Source organism: Cebus imitator, unplaced genomic scaffold (assembly GCF_001604975.1).
Source record: "Cebus imitator isolate Cc_AM_T3 unplaced genomic scaffold, Cebus_imitator-1.0 Scaffold722, whole genome shotgun sequence".
In the NCBI taxonomy this organism is placed as follows: domain Eukaryota; kingdom Metazoa; phylum Chordata; class Mammalia; order Primates; family Cebidae; genus Cebus; species Cebus imitator.
The window spans coordinates 250,687-267,824 of NW_016108037.1; the positions used below are offsets into that span (position 1 = coordinate 250,687).

Genomic DNA, 17,138 nt, shown 5'->3' on the forward strand with positions numbered 1-17,138 from the left:
GAAAGAAAGAAGAACTAAAGAGGTACTGTAGTTATGGAGACAAGAGCCAGGACAGGATGCTCCTGGAGGCTGGGTGAACAATTGCTCTTGTTGTGGTCAGCTCCTGAGTGCTGGGGACTTCAGTGAAATGGGAGCTCAGATCGAACCGAAGGAGCAAATTCATGGCAGGCAGTTAGGCAGGACAGACCACTTATTTCATCTCACCCTGCCCAGTGCCTAGCACACAACAGGCATTTGAAACTACCCAGAGACTGCCCTCTCCCTTCTTGACCCCCTAGCCTTTCCTCTCCTCCCTCCTTCCCCTGCAAATAAAAGAAAAGAAAAGAAACTGTACGCTGAAAGAGTGAATGAACGAACGAGAGAACGATCAAACTCATAGGATGCCACGTGTTCTGTTGTTGCAAACCATCCAACCCAAGCTGGTGGCCGCACTGTGCCCTGGGGGCTGGGGTTCTAGCCAGAAATAAGCCAGGCAGGGCCCACCCTCCCTGAGGTCTCCCGAATCCCTGCCGTCAGGGAGGGCCTTGCCAGGAAATCAAAAACGCAGGAGCAGAAAAGGTTTAAAACACAGAGAAAGCAGCAATCACCAAACCCTTCATTTGCTTCACTTAAAAAATTACTCAGCCAGCCTCCTCCCCATGCCTCAGCTCGCTCCACCGTGTCCCCTCCTGGCTCCAGAGCTGCTCTTTCAGCTTCTCATGAATATGTGGAAAATAAAACAGAGTCTGTTCAGCCCCTAATGACCAGGTTTATGAGAAGCTTATTGTATCTAAAGAAACAAGACAGCAGTTGGTGCAAGATATTAATGTGATTTTTACAAAGCTGATGAAACCTCCTCTTAAACGACTTAATACCGGCAAGCTGCAATTCCCAGCCTGAAATGGGAAACCGGAGGCAGAGCTTTGCCAGCCGATGGCACAGCCCTTGGCCTTTCTGCCTCGGCGGGGCCCGAACTCACTCAGCTTGGCAGTTGGTGGGCACTGCCACTCTTCTGGGATAGGGTTCCATGGAGTCATGGCTGTTGAGCCCCTTAGCTGAATAACCTTTATAGTCCATGGTGGGAGTGAGTGTGCATATGTGTGTGTCTAAATATAACCCTTTATGGTTCATGCTCTCCCCTGCATCCCCTTTCCTCTGGAAGCTCAAAGCCAATGCCTGAGGGGGCAGCGGGCAGTGAGACCCCTGCCCTCCACTCCAGCCATCGCCCACCCTCACCCTCACCCTCACCCACCCAGCCTTCTGATGGGACCAGTCCTTTTGCAAATCTCCAATCCCACCAATTTGTCACATCTTTGTACCAGCTGACCCTCACACAGGATCACCCTTCATCCAGTGGCGTGCTGCTAAATGTTTAAGAACCAACTCTCTGGGTGGGAGGTGGGGACCTTGGTTTGTAGCATTTGCTGTTCCTATGGTATGAATACTCCTACCATGGCTGATTTCGAACTGCTAACGAGAGCTGGGAAGACACTGGTGATGAGCTCCCTTGGGCAGGGCGAGCCAGCCCACACGCTTCTGGCTTCAGGCCTTCTCTCAAGTCCTGTTAGTCTCAACTCTGCTTTGGGAAACCTTCTCCCACTCCCTGGGACAGTTTGTTCCCTCCTGCGTCCCGCACTTCCCTGACTGCTCTTGCTAGAAAGCCCTCCTCACCCCTCCACCACTTCCTCATCATGCCTACACACACACACACACACACACGCACACACACACACACACACACGCACATAGAAACACACACCCATGCACAGATAGACACACACACAGCCATGTACACACACACACATGCACACACACCCATGCAGACATATACACACACCCATGTACACACAGACACACACACATGCACATGCAAACACACACCCATGCAGACACACACACCCATGTACACAGACACACAAACACACATGCACACACAGGCACACACATGCACACACACCCATGCAGACCCAGACACACACATACCCATGAAAACACACAGACACACAAACACACATGCAGCTGCACACAAACACCCATGCAGACACACACTCATCTACACACAGATACACAAACACATGTGCACATGCACACATACATCCATGCACACACACACACAGGCACACACACACACAGAAAAAAATACACACATATGCACACACTCAGACCCCTCCCTGCTTCACCGAGCTGACCCCTCCACTTTGTGTCAGCTCAGCCATCTGCTCCTTCGCAGGAGGCCTGTGTCACCCACACATTCCCACGCCTGGGCACGCCTTGTGTGCCCCAGACACGCTCCGATCTCCTCTGTCGTCACACATATTCTCTACATGACAGCGTGTGTTTTCTGTGTGCCACCACAGACTGCAAGTTCCTTGAGGATGGAAAGTATATTTTCCCCCTCTATGTTCTCAGCAGGTTGTACAGAGCATGGCATACAGTGGTGCTACATAAATGATAGCTGAACCATTGTGCTGCCATAAAGCCTCATATCTCCTTCTAATATAGTATGTGAAATATTGCACTCTAGTAAATTCTGTACTGTCTTTTCCCCCTAGAATGTGAGCCTGGAAGGCAGAGACTAGATCTCCCTCTACCGTCCCAGTGCCAGGCACTAGGCCATTAGTCTCTACCATAGGGAGAGAGGCTGCCTAGGAATGAAGCCAGTTGGGAGGAAAGTCAGAGATGGAGAGAGGCACCAGATTTTGGAGCACCTGGATCCATCTGTGCCTGAAGCCATCACAATCCTTGGGCTGGATTACCACCAACCAGAAGGAAATACAATGGAACCCTGGGCTGACCTTGGGGAAACGAGATTACACCACTCTCTACTCACTGGAATGATGCCTGTTGATGTAGATGTCCCACAAAGTTCAAATTCCATCAATAATGCTTGAGTGCTGCTAGTACCCCTCCCCTCTCACACCCCAGACTGAACCCAGGCCCCACTGAATTCCAAGTGCTCCTGGAGGCCCTGTGCTCCTCCAGCTGACCCTCACAGCATCATCGGCACCGGAGGCACTGGGACCAATCTCACAGTGACCTGTATCCCAGTTTACCCCATCACTCCTCTCTACTCATCACTTGTCCCTCAGTTACGTGTGTCCCTGATCTGGCCGATCTCCAACACCCCGCCCTCCTAAATCCTTGCCATGGTGCCTTCTGGAATTTAGGTCCCAGTGTCAGCAGAATGCCCCCAGTCTGTCCTTGCTCTGATGGAAACCTGGCTTTCCCCAAAGGACAGCACCGCCCCTGCAAACTATGTTGAGAGTGTTTTATTGCCCACACCCCAGGCCTCCCTGGGCCTCATCGACATTTCCGGTCTGTTTCCCAGCCTCCTCCCTAAACTCCCTACCTCTGTGAAACACATCCCAGCCTACCTGTCCAACTCCCTCGTGCCAGCCGCCATTCTCCTTGGGGAGCTGAGCACTGGCTCTCTGCCTCTGCCTCCAGTGCTGCTCCTGTTGTCATCCTTGGAGATTCCACAGCCAGACAAGCAGCCCCTCCAGTCCCTGGCCTCGACCCCTTCACTCCCATCTGAGTGTGCCGCTGCCTCATTGGTTGCTAAATATTGGAATACTGTCGTACTGATCAGTCCTACTATGTCTGGGGAAGCTGACGAGGGCAGGGGTTGGGCGAGGCAGAGAGAAGAGATGGGCTGGGATCAAGGCTCCATCTCCTCTCCTTGCTCCCCAAGGCTGTGTTGAGGACTCAGCTCTGTTCTCAGGTTCTCAAGCTCCAAGGCCCACCCCAAGGGTAGGGGCAAGAGAGGCAGAGCATCCCTGCTGGCCCTGACTGGTGGGACCGGGCCAGGCTGGGCGCACATCGCTGCTCTGCCGATGAGAGCGTCTGCACCCCACACCGCCTCCCACTACCTTCCTATTCCTGGCCCTGGCCTCCTGGGGCTGCTGAGCACAGAGAGGTCCTCCAGTCAAACAACAGAGGACACGTTAGGAGAAGGTTCTGCACTTGCTGAGATGGAACGACCCTTACTCTAACAGGAAAGTTTGGGGAGCATCTGGTATGGTTCCCTGTGTCAAAGCGTAGTCCAGTCAGGCCATCATTTAGCTCATAACAGCCTCATCATCAAAAGATCACACCATTAATTTCTAAAAACCAATCAGTGATTTGGGGCTTATTAGAATCATCTGATGAATCATTTGCACTTCAAATTTTAACCGGGTAGGCAGTTTCTTAATATATACTTGATGTATATAGAAAATAAGAGTGAACGTTTTACTTTTGCCTTATATATTAATTTGTATGACCTTTCCAGTTACTGCATACTTGAATATCACCCCATCTCCACCTGCCCTGAGCCGCCCTCATTGGTGGTCTTACCCTTGACCTTGGCATCTCCAATATCCACACGCCCTCCACTCTCTGTCTTTGACACCCTACTCTCTGGCCACCACGTGCCACCCTTGCAGCTCACTCCCATGCACCCCCATTTCAATAATGCTTTGACCCCACCCCCACCACAGGCACCAATGCACTGACTGCCCTCCCTGACCCACCCCCAGCCCCGCCTTGGCACTGCCTCACTTGCCCTTCCAGTCCTCATTTCCCTGTTTACCCAGCTTAGAGTCCATGATCCATCCTCAAAATCTCTCCCTTTCCACCCTTGTACTCACCTCACGAACCTCCTCCTGGTTAGAGGCAACTTTCCAACTAATTGCACCCACGCCCTGAATGTGGCCGCAGAAAACCACAGAATCTCAGAAGTGACCCTCAAGCCACCAACACACACACTTCACAGCCTGGTCCACTCCTTCGCACGCGTGCTTCCCTTCCTCTGTCCTCCAATCCCCAACCCTTCCTCCCTGTCCTCACTCTCAGTTGATGATCCTGCTTCCCCTTTCGTTGGGAAAATAGCAGCAACCAGAAGAGAGGTGTTACACCCTCCCACCATGTCTGCCCGTCCCCAGCACCGCACCCATGAGCTCTGCCGCCCCTCCTGGCGCAGCACCGCCCACCCCTGCACTGCTTCCTGGACCTCATCCATTGCACAGGGCGCCTGTATTACTCCCCCATCTCTGCAGGTCATCCCTTCTGTCCTCCCTTCTTTTACTTGTTTATTTTGATTTTATTTTGGAGACAGAGTCTCACTCTGTCACCCAGACTGGAGTGCGGCGGTGCAATCCTAGCTCACTGCAGCCTCAAACACCTGGTTTCAAGAGAGCCTCTTGCCTCAGCCTCCCAAGTAGCTGTGAGCACAGGCACATACCACCACCCCTAGCTAATTTGTCTTTCATTTTTTGTAGATATAGGGTCTTGCTTATTGCCCAGGGTGGTCTTGAACTCCTGAGTTTAAGGGATCCTCCCACTTCAGCTTCCCAAAGCTCAAGGCTGAGCCACTGCTCCCAGCCCCTTCCTTCTTTCCTCTCTACTAGAACATTCTCACTAGTATCATACAGGCCTTAATATCTCCCCCAACAGACAGTGGCCAGAACTAGCCAGCTAGTGGTGGACACCCCAGCAGCACAGTGCAGGGAGACAGAGGGAGGTTAGGAGAAAGGGGCAACAAAGGATGTGGTGGGAGATCAGGCAGCAGGACCAGCATGTGCCAAGGTCCTGAGGTAGGAGGGAGTGAGGCAGGAAAGAAGGCCAAGGTGCACAGGGAGGAGGAGGCGGGTGGGAGGTGAGGCCAGAGCTGGAGGTTAGGGGTCAGGCTTTGTTAGAGATGTTGAGCTTTTCCCTGAGAGCACTGGGGAGCTGGAGTGTTTCCGAGCCGGAGGTGGCATGATCAGATTTGCATGTTCAAAGGATCACTGTCATAACTCTGTAGGGAAGGAGAAGAGTGGGTGCAAACTGATGAGTGGGGAGGCCACATGGCAGCCATCCAGGGAGCAGGGATGGTGGCCTGGTGGTGGGCGGTGCTGTCTCAGAGACATCAGGCGAGTTTGAGACACTAAGAAGCTAACACAGACAGGACTCCCTGATGGAAGAAGCCTGCAGGGAGGAGAAAGAAATAGATGTTGGCGCTGACAACTAGGCTCGGGCTTGCACAAGGGAGCCCTGGAGAGGCATTCGCCGAGCTAGCTGGGGCCTCTAGAGCACCAGGCTGGAGGGAAAGATCAGGAGTTCATGTTCAGTGCCTTTAAAACATCTGGCCAGGCACGGTGGCTCACGTCTGTAATCCCAGCACTTTCGGAGGCCTAGGCAGGTGAATCATGATGTCAGGAGTTTGAGATCAGCTTGGCCAACATGGTGAAACCCCGCCTCTACTAAAAATACAAAAATAAATAAATAGCTGGGCACGGTGGTGGGCGCCTGTAATCCCAGCTACTTGGGAGGCTGAGGCAGGAGAATCGCTGGAACCCGGGAGGCAGAGGTTACAGTGAGCCAAGATGGCGCCACTGTACTCCAGTCTTGGTGACAGAGTGAGACTCCATATGAAAAAGAAAAAAGAAAAGAAAACATCCACCGGGAGACGTCAAATAGGCAGTTGGATGCCCAAGTCTAGGCCTCAAGGAGAGGCCTGAGCTGCTGATTATCTGACACAGCCTCTGCTCTGCTAGCATCTCCTGAGCCCTCCTTCTGTGCCAGGCACTATGCTGGGAGCCAACAGTCCAACGATGAGTGAGGCCCAGGCTTGGACCGGAGGAGCAGTCTCCCGTAGAATGTGAGTTACTGTTCCTGCGGGGAACAGGAGTGGGTGTGGCCCACCAGAATGCAGCTGGGGCCCTTCTGGGTTGAACTCTGTCCCCAATTTGTGGGACGCCTCGAGGCATGTCAGTACTGCTCTCTGAGTCTCACTCCTGCACAGATTCCTTGTAAAGATGCCTGGCACCGGGTTGCTGAAATATTTGTCAGATTGAATGGAAAAAAAAAAAATGAAACTGCTTCACAAAGTGCTTTTCAAATACACTGATTTGTAATTTTAACAATAGGGAGAATGTGTTATCCTCTTAGCAGCTGGTATGAAGACGTTTCTCACAGAGAAGGGTGTGTGGTTGGATTAGGGGAACAAAGTACTAGGGAGAGGACAAGGCTTCCTTTGAACACCCCAAGATGCAGGAGGGCAGAGGGGCCATGACACAATGGGGGTGGGGAGAGCAAGAAGCAGAAAACTCAAAACACTCAGAGAAGACACCTGCCCATGGAACCATTTTGAGTGGCCCTACCAAGCTTCAGTGGAGTGACCAGAAGTCCCAATATGCCCTGGGGAATTGTTTTTCTTGTAGAACTCAAGAAAGTTGTTGAATTTGGTACAGGGATAGCTCATGTGTGTAAGGTAGTTACAGGGCTTCCTCTTCTCCATTATATGTTTCTATTTCTGTGCAGTAAAGTATCCCTGTATACTATATACCTGTATGCCATATTCCTGTACACTATATACCTGTATACTGTGAGGTTGGTGCAAAAGTAATTACAGCTTCACTATTACTTTTGCTGGCAAAAACCACAATTGCTTTTGCACAAACCTAATATATAGGTCTATATTATATACATAGGTCCAGGCCAGGCACAGTGGCTCATGCCTATAAACCCAGCACTTTGGGAGGCTGAGGTGGGTGGATCATTTGAGGTCAGGAGTTTGAGACCAGCCTGGCCAACATGGTGAAACCTCACCTCTACTAAAATACAAAAAGGTGTGGTGGCGTGCGCCTGTAATCCCAGCTACTCAGGGAGCTGAAGCAGGAGAATCACTGGAACTCGGGGGGCAGAGTTTGCAGTGAGCCAAGATCACAACACTGCTCTCCAGCCTGGGTGACAGAGCAAGACTCTGTTTCAGAAAAAAAAGAATAGGGGGCTATACAGTAAAGTTCCTAAGTAATATCTATAGTACATACTAGAATCTGCTCCTATGTTATAAGACATAGTCTCAGGACTGTATAAGAAAATACATTGCCAGCGTGTATTGAGGGGTGTATTAATTAGGTCACACCAGCTACTATGTCAGTGGCTAGACATAGTCAAATTTCACTTCTCTCTCTCATCAATGCCCCCAAGGACTTCCTAAATGTGTCAGGCACTGTTCTGACTAGTCAACATGCAACAACTCAGTTAACCTCCACGACAATCTGCCAGGGAAGAATTCTTGTTATCGCCACTCTCAGGTGAAGACACTGAGTGAGGCACAGCTGGACCCAGGCAGTCTGGCTGTGCAACCTGCATCTTACCCACTGGGCATACGACCCAGCAGGCACCCAGTTCTTCTTCCACTCAGAGAAGGTTCAAGGACATCTGCTGTGCCTGTGCTGGTGGCTGGGGATAAGATGGTGAATGAAACAAAGTCTCTGCTGTCAGGAAGCCGATGCTCTGGCGATTGCAGGGTCTATTCAACGCGTCGGTGTTTAGAAAGGCTGCAGTTAACAGTTCACTCATTCAGCAGTGAACGTTGGGGAGTACCTGCCTGTGATACTGTGCTGGGATTTGCCCTGGGTCAGTTCTCACCTTCCCAGCAGGCACTGAGGAAATGTTGAGAGTCAAAAGACCCTAGTTTGGCCAGGCATGGTGGCTCACACCTATAATCCCAACATTTTGGGAGGCCGAGGCAGGCGGATCACCTGAAGTCAGGAGCTCGAGACCAGCCTGGCCAATTTGGTGAAACCTCATCTATACTAAACATATAAATATTAGCTGGGCATGGTGGCGCATGCCTGTAATCCCAGCTACTCGGGAGGCTGAGACAAGAGAATTGCTTGAACCTGGGAGGCGGAGGTTGCAGTGAGCCGAGATCATGCCACTGCACTCCAGCCTGGGTGACAGAGCAAGACTCCATCTCAAAAAAAAAAAAAAAAAAAAAAAAAAAAAGACCCTAGTTTGAGCCCTGATTCCATCATTTCCTAGCCACAAGTACTTACTCGGATAGTTTACCATCTCTGAGCCTCAGTTTCCTCATCTGTACAATTGGGAATGAGCATACCCCTCTCACAGGCCTGTGGTAGAACCAAAATGAGTTGTAGTTCAAGAACTTGGCCAATGGTCCAGCGCCCAGGGGGCTCAACCTCCTCCCCATCCCCATGTTTATTTCAGAGCCGTTGGCGTCTGCGTTTGGTGAATTCCATGCAATTGCAGCTGGGAAAATGTTTTGCAGCCTCTTCTAAAGGGCTGTGGCAGTGTCTGGCAGCATCAGTGTGGGGTGCGTCCTCTTTAAAAAGCGATCTGCTGCTTTCTCACATGTCAAATGCAGGGTGACTCTCAGTCAAGCTGGGGCACAGAGACAGGCTGAGGAGCATTCATCGGCCTCCTCCGTGGCAGTCCCCAGCCCGGAATCAAACCTCCACCACTGTCAAGCCTCCGCTAATCCTCAGAAGCCTCGGTGCAGGGATAGAAGGCAGCGTTTTGAAGTTGTCAGCTTTAGATCCTCTCCGCAGTACTGCGGGTGTGTGTGTTGTGATTCACCAGGCAGATGTCCAAACAGACAAAGCGAAACCTTCCTTCAGGGGTGAGGGAGAGGGCTGAGTGAGTTTCCAAAGAGCGAGAAGTCAGGAAGAGGCAGGTGGGCCCTAAGCGCCCCCAAAACTGTGATGTTTCATGCGCTCCTTCTCCCCTTGTTTTGCAGGGAATTTCAAAGGTCTGTGCAAGCAAATCGATCACTTCCCAGAGGATGCAGATTACGAAGCTGACACAGCAGAATATTTCCTCCGTGAGTGCACGCTACTTTTTTAATCTCCCTCCTGGTGGTGGTCCCTACCCTTCCAACCTTCACAGAGTCAAGGACAGGCCTATCTAGAGGCCTTCATCACAGCAGAGGGCAGGAAAAAGCTGAGCCTCTCTCCTTTCCAGCGTGCCGAACTTCATGCACGCTGTTCCCTCCGCCTGCAATGCCCTTCCCTCCCCGTCTTTGGCAAACTCCTCCTACTCAGTCGGCCTCCAGATCTCAGCTAAAACATCACCTTCTCCAGGAAGTCCTTCCTGCCTTCTGCCTGAGTTCCTAGAGGACAGGACTTTATCATGCTGGTGGGGTCCTTGGCTATTTGAGTAACCATCTCCCAAATCTGCTAGGGTGTGGACTCTCCCTATAGTTCACCATTATATTCCCAGCCCAGTGCTTGGCATGTAATAAGGGCTCAGTGAATATTTCTTGAATAATTGGATGAAGTAACCCACCAGGCAGTGCCAGATTGAACCTTTTAATGAAAAAAAAAATGAGATTTTTGTCTTCCCCCGCAAGTCAAGTAAGTCAAAGTTATATCCTGATGTAACAGCTGCAATCTTAAATCCACCTGAGAGATATTATCAAGAGAAAGCATTCTGAGGCCCCAAGGAAATGTCTCAAGTATAAGCAGAAACTAACAAGGCTACCTGTTCCCTGAGAAAGGGATTTCCCAGAGAGGACCTGAGAGTCCTTGACGCCTGGGACAGCAAAGCTGAAGGGTCTCAGGCCGTGTCTTTGGAAGGAGGTTCGCTCTCCTCCCAGGAGCATCCCTGCCTCTGCTCCAGGCCCTCCCCAACAGCACTGGGGTTGCCATTACCCTCGGATCACTTTTATGAAACAAGTAGGAATCATTTTATTATATAGATTGCCCCTGTCTCTTTCAATAATTACTTCTCACATCAAGCCCAGCTCTCAGGTCAGCCTGGAATCTGGTTTCATTGAAAAGCCCATGGAATGTGAAGTCAGCCAGGCAGCTTGGAAAAGAGAGGGAGGGAACACAGCAATTTATAGATTCCTTTTTTAAAAGGAAAAAATATCATACCCTGCTCATCATTTCCCTGTATGAATTCCCTCAAGACGATGCTCTTAACTGGAAATTCCCAAAAGGCCATTTGGTTGTGGTGACCTGTCACCTGTGACTGTGTCTGGGGTGAGGCTGCAGGAGCCAGGCCGTAAATGTGGGTTGAGCTCCTTCTGTGCACTGGACTCTGTGCTCAGTGCTGGGGAGGCCAAGAAGGATGAGGGAGATGCAGTCCCTGCTCCCAAGAAGAGCACAGCCTGGCAGGGAGGGCCCTTGGAAAAACAGCTCAACTTGGGAGACACAGCATGGCAGAGACGAGGGGGAGGCCAACCAGCAAGCAAAGCCGAGCCCCCACACTGGGAGCCACACTCCTGGGGCACGGGGCTCACCAGGTGGAGCTTGAATGATGTCATGCTTTATCTGCTAGGCAGCAAGCGCCTGGGGGCACAAAACTTGTCTCATTCATTGTTGCCCTTGCAACAGCTCAATGAATGCTTTTTGTTAAGTAAAGGAAACAGAGGATTCTTCTGTGGCAATTCCTAACAACTCAATGCCTCCATTTCCTTGTTTTTAAAGAAAGAAGAGCTTAGAGCATAGAGTATCCGATTCATTTCAGTGTCCCTGGACAAAACACATGTATTCCGGCTGGCAGTGCAGGATTCAGAAGGTCTGATTTGAGTTGACTTAATCCAACAATATTTTTTGAACATCTGTAACAGGGGGTCGGCAAACTTTTTCCGTAAAGGATCAGATGGTGAATATTTTAGGCTCTGTGGGCCATCCAGTCTACCCAACTCTTCCCTTATAGCCATTGACAATATGGCGGCATATGTATGGCTGTGTTACATGGACACTTAACTTGATTCACACAACCAGGTAGCAGTCTTTATTTGGCATAGTTTGCTGACCCCTGATCTATAAAATGCTAGTCCTGGGCAGGACAACAAAAATAATTTTTTAAAGCTGCAAGATGTGAGTTTCTATCATTCCCTACAAAGTTCTAACCAGATGTTGAGAGAAGCTGGAAGACAGGGATGATCTTTCTAGAAGGATCCCCTGCCCCTCCTCCCTACCCCTGCTCCTGATTCAGAAGCTCCTCTGGGGCCTCCCTGGCACCCTGCTTGCGTCCACAATTCAACCCTTACCACACTTTGCTGCAATTTCACTGGTTCACACTCAGGATCCCCAAAAGACTATGAGCTTCTTGAAGGTAGAGCTATGTCCCATTCATTTCTGCACCCCAAGCACCCAGAAAAGGGCATGGCAGGGAATTTGACCCAAAGAAGCACTGTGATGACTAAGCAACGAAGTGACTGGGTAAGTGAATATGTGAACACTCACAAGTGAATCATGGTCTAATGCCCCGAGTTCAATGCAAACAACAGGCTTCCAGAGGAAAACAGCTGGGTCCCCTTTCACCAGAGGTAGGAGGGTGGTTCCCAGAGGTGGGTGGAGCTTAGGCTCAAGGAGGTGAGCTGAGCTGCACCTGGGGTGGGCGGGGCCTGAGTCAGCTCCTAGTTAAGGTCTGTCAAACCCATCTGCACAGCTCACCTGCCAATTGTGAGACTGTGATGTGGCAGAGAATGCCAGAAGGGTGTGACTGGACAGCAGTTCAGAGCTTATCTCCTGGGGTGGCACGGACAGCGGGGCTCACTGCTCTCAAGCCAGCAGGCCAAGCTTAAGACATTGTCCAGCCTCTTGGAGGGCCTGGCAGAAGGAAGGCACCCAATTAATATCTGATGGACAAATGAATCAATGAATAAATGAATGAATGGACACTCTTACTCCCCAGTGCTATGAGTATGTGAGGACTCCCCTCGCCTCTCCTGAACCACAGTGATAGAGAAATAGCTATAGGAGACCCTGGTCACCGCCCCAGGTTCCATAGAGACATGACCAATATGGACTTCACCCTACCTATCACTGGCTTACCGAGTAATGAATGGTGACTGGACTGTTTTTCTCAACCAGTGCTGTGGGCCCATGGAATGTGTCTGTTGTGGTGGCCTCCGTATCCTCTTCCCTCATTAACGAAAGATTGAGGAGCGTGGTGAGGAACGAGGCAGTGGTGAACGGGTGTGACTTATCTTGAATGTCAGCCTGCATCCGTGCGTCTGTCTTTGTGCATGAGGGCATGAGTCTGTGCTGTGTTCTGTGTCTTTTGGTACCTGCATGTCTGTGTGCCTGCGTGTCCATGTGTGAATGTGTAAGCACTTTTGTGTTTGTACGTGTCTGTGTGTATGTGGGTCCCTGTGTGTGTTATGTATGTGTGCATACATGTGTGTGTTGTGTCCAGGATATGGGAATTGACATTTCCTAGCTGTCCTATTGTGATTTGGAGTAAGAGGAAAAGAATCAGAGGAATTTGGCTTCCTCTCACAGTCATGTATTAAGCACCTACTGTGTGCAAGACCCCAAAATCCACTCTATTGTGGCCATTCATAGTCCAGGACTGCAGGGGGTATTGTCAGGTCTCCCCACTCCATATTCAGAGCCTGGGGCTGGAGGTGTGGGGCCCAGGGCTGGCTGCTGTCGCTGACGCACTCCCTCTAAGGGGTATGTCACAGGCCACACAAACACATAGAGAGAGAGGTCTCAATGGGTGGATCACCAGGCCTCGCTCCAGAGCCAGAAGTAGACAGAAGGGGGAAGAGAAGTAGGCCCTCAGCAAAGATGATGTCCCCACTCAGCTCCCCTCAACACACACAAGAGAGGTACACCAAGTTGCACCCGGACTTGACGCCTCCCCAGGGAGTCACTGACCACCTGAGGATGATTATAGGCAGCCAGAGGTTTGGGGGGTAGCCAACAGCAGAGTGGAACTGAGAAGGGAGGCAGAAGGTGGCCATGGCAGGGAGAACCCATGTGAGGGGCATTTGTGGGGTGAATTTACAGAACTTGGACACCAGTGGGAGGAGGCAGGCTTTGGCACACTCCAGGCTTCAAATCCGGCTCTGCCACTTCCTGGTGAACCTCCCTGGGCCTCAGTTTCCTTGCAATGGGGACGATGCTTATTGTCATCTTCCTAGCATTGCCATGAGGATTAAGGGGGTTAGAGTCGGACAGCTCTTTCCAGCTGCCCGGAGCCCAGTGAGCACTCAGTGGGCAATCACCAGGATCCGTGCTCACTGTTGCATCCCATTGCACAGTGATGAGCACAAAAGACAAAGAGGAAACGGGGAGGAGAGATGGGCACCTGGGGAGGTCTTCCGTTTGCAACAGGGTGGTCAGAAAGTCCTTGCAGCAAAAGGTGATATTGGAGCAGAGACCTGAAGAGGGTGAGGGAGTGTTCGGGAGGTACAGATAGCCTGGAAGAGCATTCAGGCAGAGGAAACCGCCAGTGCAAAGCATCTGAGGCTGCCGGGTTCAAAACAGCCAGGAGGCCCTATGAGAAGCAGACGAGGGGCAGGCAGATGGGAGAAGGGGTGGGGGCAGGACTCAGGAGTGTCTGCTTTCCCCTGAGATGGGACCACCACAGGAGGGTTCTGAGCAGAGGACAGGCATGGTCTGATGTCCAGGTTGCCAGTATCACTCCAGTTTCTGCAGGAGAGAGAAACCAATTAGGAGACCACAGCCAACCTCCAGGCTCAGAAGGCAGGTGCTCAAGCCCCGGAGTGGAAAAGTGGCTGAGAAAGGGTTTGATTCTACATGTATTTGACAGGAGAGCCGGCAGCGGTTTTTTTTTTTGTTTTTTTTTTTTTTGAGGCAGAGTTTTGCTCTGTTGCCCAGGCTGGAGTGCAGTGGCACGATCTCAGCTCACTGCAACCTCCAACTCCCAGGTTCAAGTGATTCTCCTCCCTCAGCCTGCCAAGTAGCTGGGATTACAGGTGTCCACCACCATGCCCAGCTAATTATTTATATTTAGGAGAGATGGGATTTCACCATGTTGGTCAGGCTGGTATCAAACTCCTGACCTCAGGTGATCCACCCGCCTCAGCCTCCCAAAGTGCTGGGATTACAGGCGTGAGCCACTGTACCTGGCCAAGCTGGCAGCTTTTGCAGACAGTCTGGACGGGGGAAGTAAGAGAGCAGTCTTGTGGATGGCATGGAGTCCTGGCTGGCAGATGGGGTGAACATGACTGCCCTTCTCTGGGGCTGGGAATATAGGACGAGGCTGCTGTGCAGGGAGGTGACCACTCTATTTGTCGGTCTGTTTCATCTTGGTTTCTGTTACGGCATCTTCTCCCCCTGGACTGTGAACAGCTTGAGGACACCACAAGGAGTGGCTGGAAATAGAGTGTCCTCCTCCCACCCACCCACTCCAGCACAGGGCCTTTCCCAAGATCAGGCCCAGAAGAAGTTTGATGAGTGAATAAACAAGCTACCACCCTCCCTAGGGCAGCTGGCATGTTCACCCTCTTCCCAGAATGAGGTCAGAGGAGGATATTGGGTCTCAAGCTGGGCCAGAGCTGCCCTTCCCAGCCTCAGACAGTGCCCCTCCTCCCCATTCCCCTTCTCTCCCCTTTCCGCCAGTCCCACCAGGGAACCTGAGCCAGGGAGGTGTGGGGAGACCAGGTGTCAAGTCCCAAGCTTGTTACTTAGAATAATAGAAGGGCCTGAATTCAAGGTGTGCTCCACTCTGTGACCTTGGGCAAGTTACACAACTTCTCTGAGCCTCCCATGAATGGTGCTTTTTTAGCTCTCCCCAGGAGCCGCAGTGGAACAGCATGAGGGGCGTCCACCAGGCCTTGCCCCACTAATGTTTTAGAAGTGAAAAGATCCATCATTCTGGCTTATTTTTTTTGAGATGGAGTCTCACTCTGTCACCCAGGCTAAAGTACAGTAGCGCCATCTCAGCCCACTGCAACCTCCACCTCCCAGGTTCAAGCAATTCTCCTGCCTCAGCCTCCTGAGTAGCTGGGATTACAGGCACATACCATCATGCCTAGCTAATTTTTGTATTTTTAGTAGAGACGGGGTTTCACCATGTTGGCCATGCTGGTCTCAAACTCCTGAGCTCAAGTGATCTGCCATCCTTGGCCTCCCAAAGTGCTAGGATTACAGGGATGAGCTATCACACTCCACCTATCATCCTGGCTTCTGAAACGCTAGAATGAGACACTCCCTTAGGATCACCCAGCCCCACCCTCCCATTTTACAGATGAGAGAAAAACTGAGTCCCAGGAGGGAAAATGACCTGCCCCAGCCCGGCACACTTTCTGGAACTGCACCCTGGGAGTGCTATCCAGGTCCATTATCCTGCTACCTGTCTACTGCCCAGGACTGTCAGCCCCTTCCAGAAAACACTGCCATGAGGGGGCTTCTAAGAGACATCCCCTCCAGAAGTCATCACAGCCAATGTGGCTAAAACTATTGTGACCCCATCCCCTGGTTAGGAAACATCTAAGCTGCCACTTGTACTCACTCATATCCACAGAACCAGAGCAAAACGATCACCAAAAAGCACCCAGTCTTCCTAAATGCACACTGGCTGGCAGTTTCTATTCTGTCCTAGTTCATTCCTTTTGTTTTGGTTTGGTTTTTTTGAAACGGAGTCTCACTCTGTCACTCAGGCTGGAGGGCAGTGGCGCAACCTTGGCTCACTGCAACCTCTGCCTCCTGGGTTCAAGCGATCCTCCTGCCTCACCCTCTGGAGTAGCTGGGACTACAGGTGCCCACCACCATGCCCAGCTAATTTTTGCATTTTTAGTAGAGACAGGGTTTCACCATATTGGCCAAGATGGTCTCGATCTCTTGACCTCGTGATCCGCCCGCCTCCGCCTCCCAAAGTGCTAGGATTACAGGCATGAGCCACCGCGCCCGGCCCCTAGTTCATTTCTTTAAGGGCTGGTTGCTACCACTACACCGATTTCATGACCTAATAATGAGTCACAACCTGCACTTTAATAAACAGCAGCCTCAGTAACCCAAAGTCCTGTGAGAGACAGCAGCGATTCGCTCCGCTGGACGGATGACCATGTTTTGCTGGTGCTCCTCACATACCAGACATTCTTCTCATGGCTTCAAGTGTGTGTGTACTCAATTACTCCTCACAGCACCCTGTGAGCTACGTGTGCTCATGAGCTCCACATGGCAGAGGGGGCAGCAGAGACCCCCGGGGTCCAGGTCACAGCTAGGAAGATGGACTCAGGCAGCCTTTCTCCTGAGCCTATGTGACTGGTCACCAATCTCTACTGACAGCAGGAAGCAGGGATGTATCTGGCATCCTGCACAGATGGTACTGCCCAAGTTAGCTCCCTGGGCTCTCAAAATGCTTTTTATGTGCTATTATATATAGCACACGTTTATTGAACACTTGACGATGTGCCAGGCCTGACACTTGAAACGTTATCTTAATTCATCTTCACAACCACCCTATGAGGGTGAGATGACCAGTGTCCCCATCACACAGATGGGAAAGGCAAGGCACAGAGGCTACATAGCCAATGGGCGTCCAGGAGGAGACCCCAAGCGGTCTGCATCTGGAGACCATGAACAGAACAACCGCATTTGACTTATCTTTCTTCTCATCTACCATCTTTGTTCTCCTCTTTCTTCTTTTTTTTTTTTTTTTTTTTTTTTTTTTTTTTTTTTTTT

At 51.1% G+C, this 17,138-nt stretch overlaps 1 protein-coding gene across 3 annotated transcripts in view; it reads left to right on the plus strand.

The window, feature by feature from the left end:
* CACNG2 (calcium voltage-gated channel auxiliary subunit gamma 2) overlaps positions 1-17,138 on the plus strand; it is a 137,674-nt gene that overhangs the window by 107,050 nt on the left and 13,486 nt on the right. For all 3 annotated transcript variants that reach the window (XM_037735084.1, XM_017519038.2, XM_017519037.2), the window contains one exon: positions 9,485-9,568. In XM_037735084.1, the coding sequence (XP_037591012.1) occupies positions 9,485-9,568 (84 nt within the window). The remainder of the gene's footprint in view (positions 1-9,484; positions 9,569-17,138) is intronic.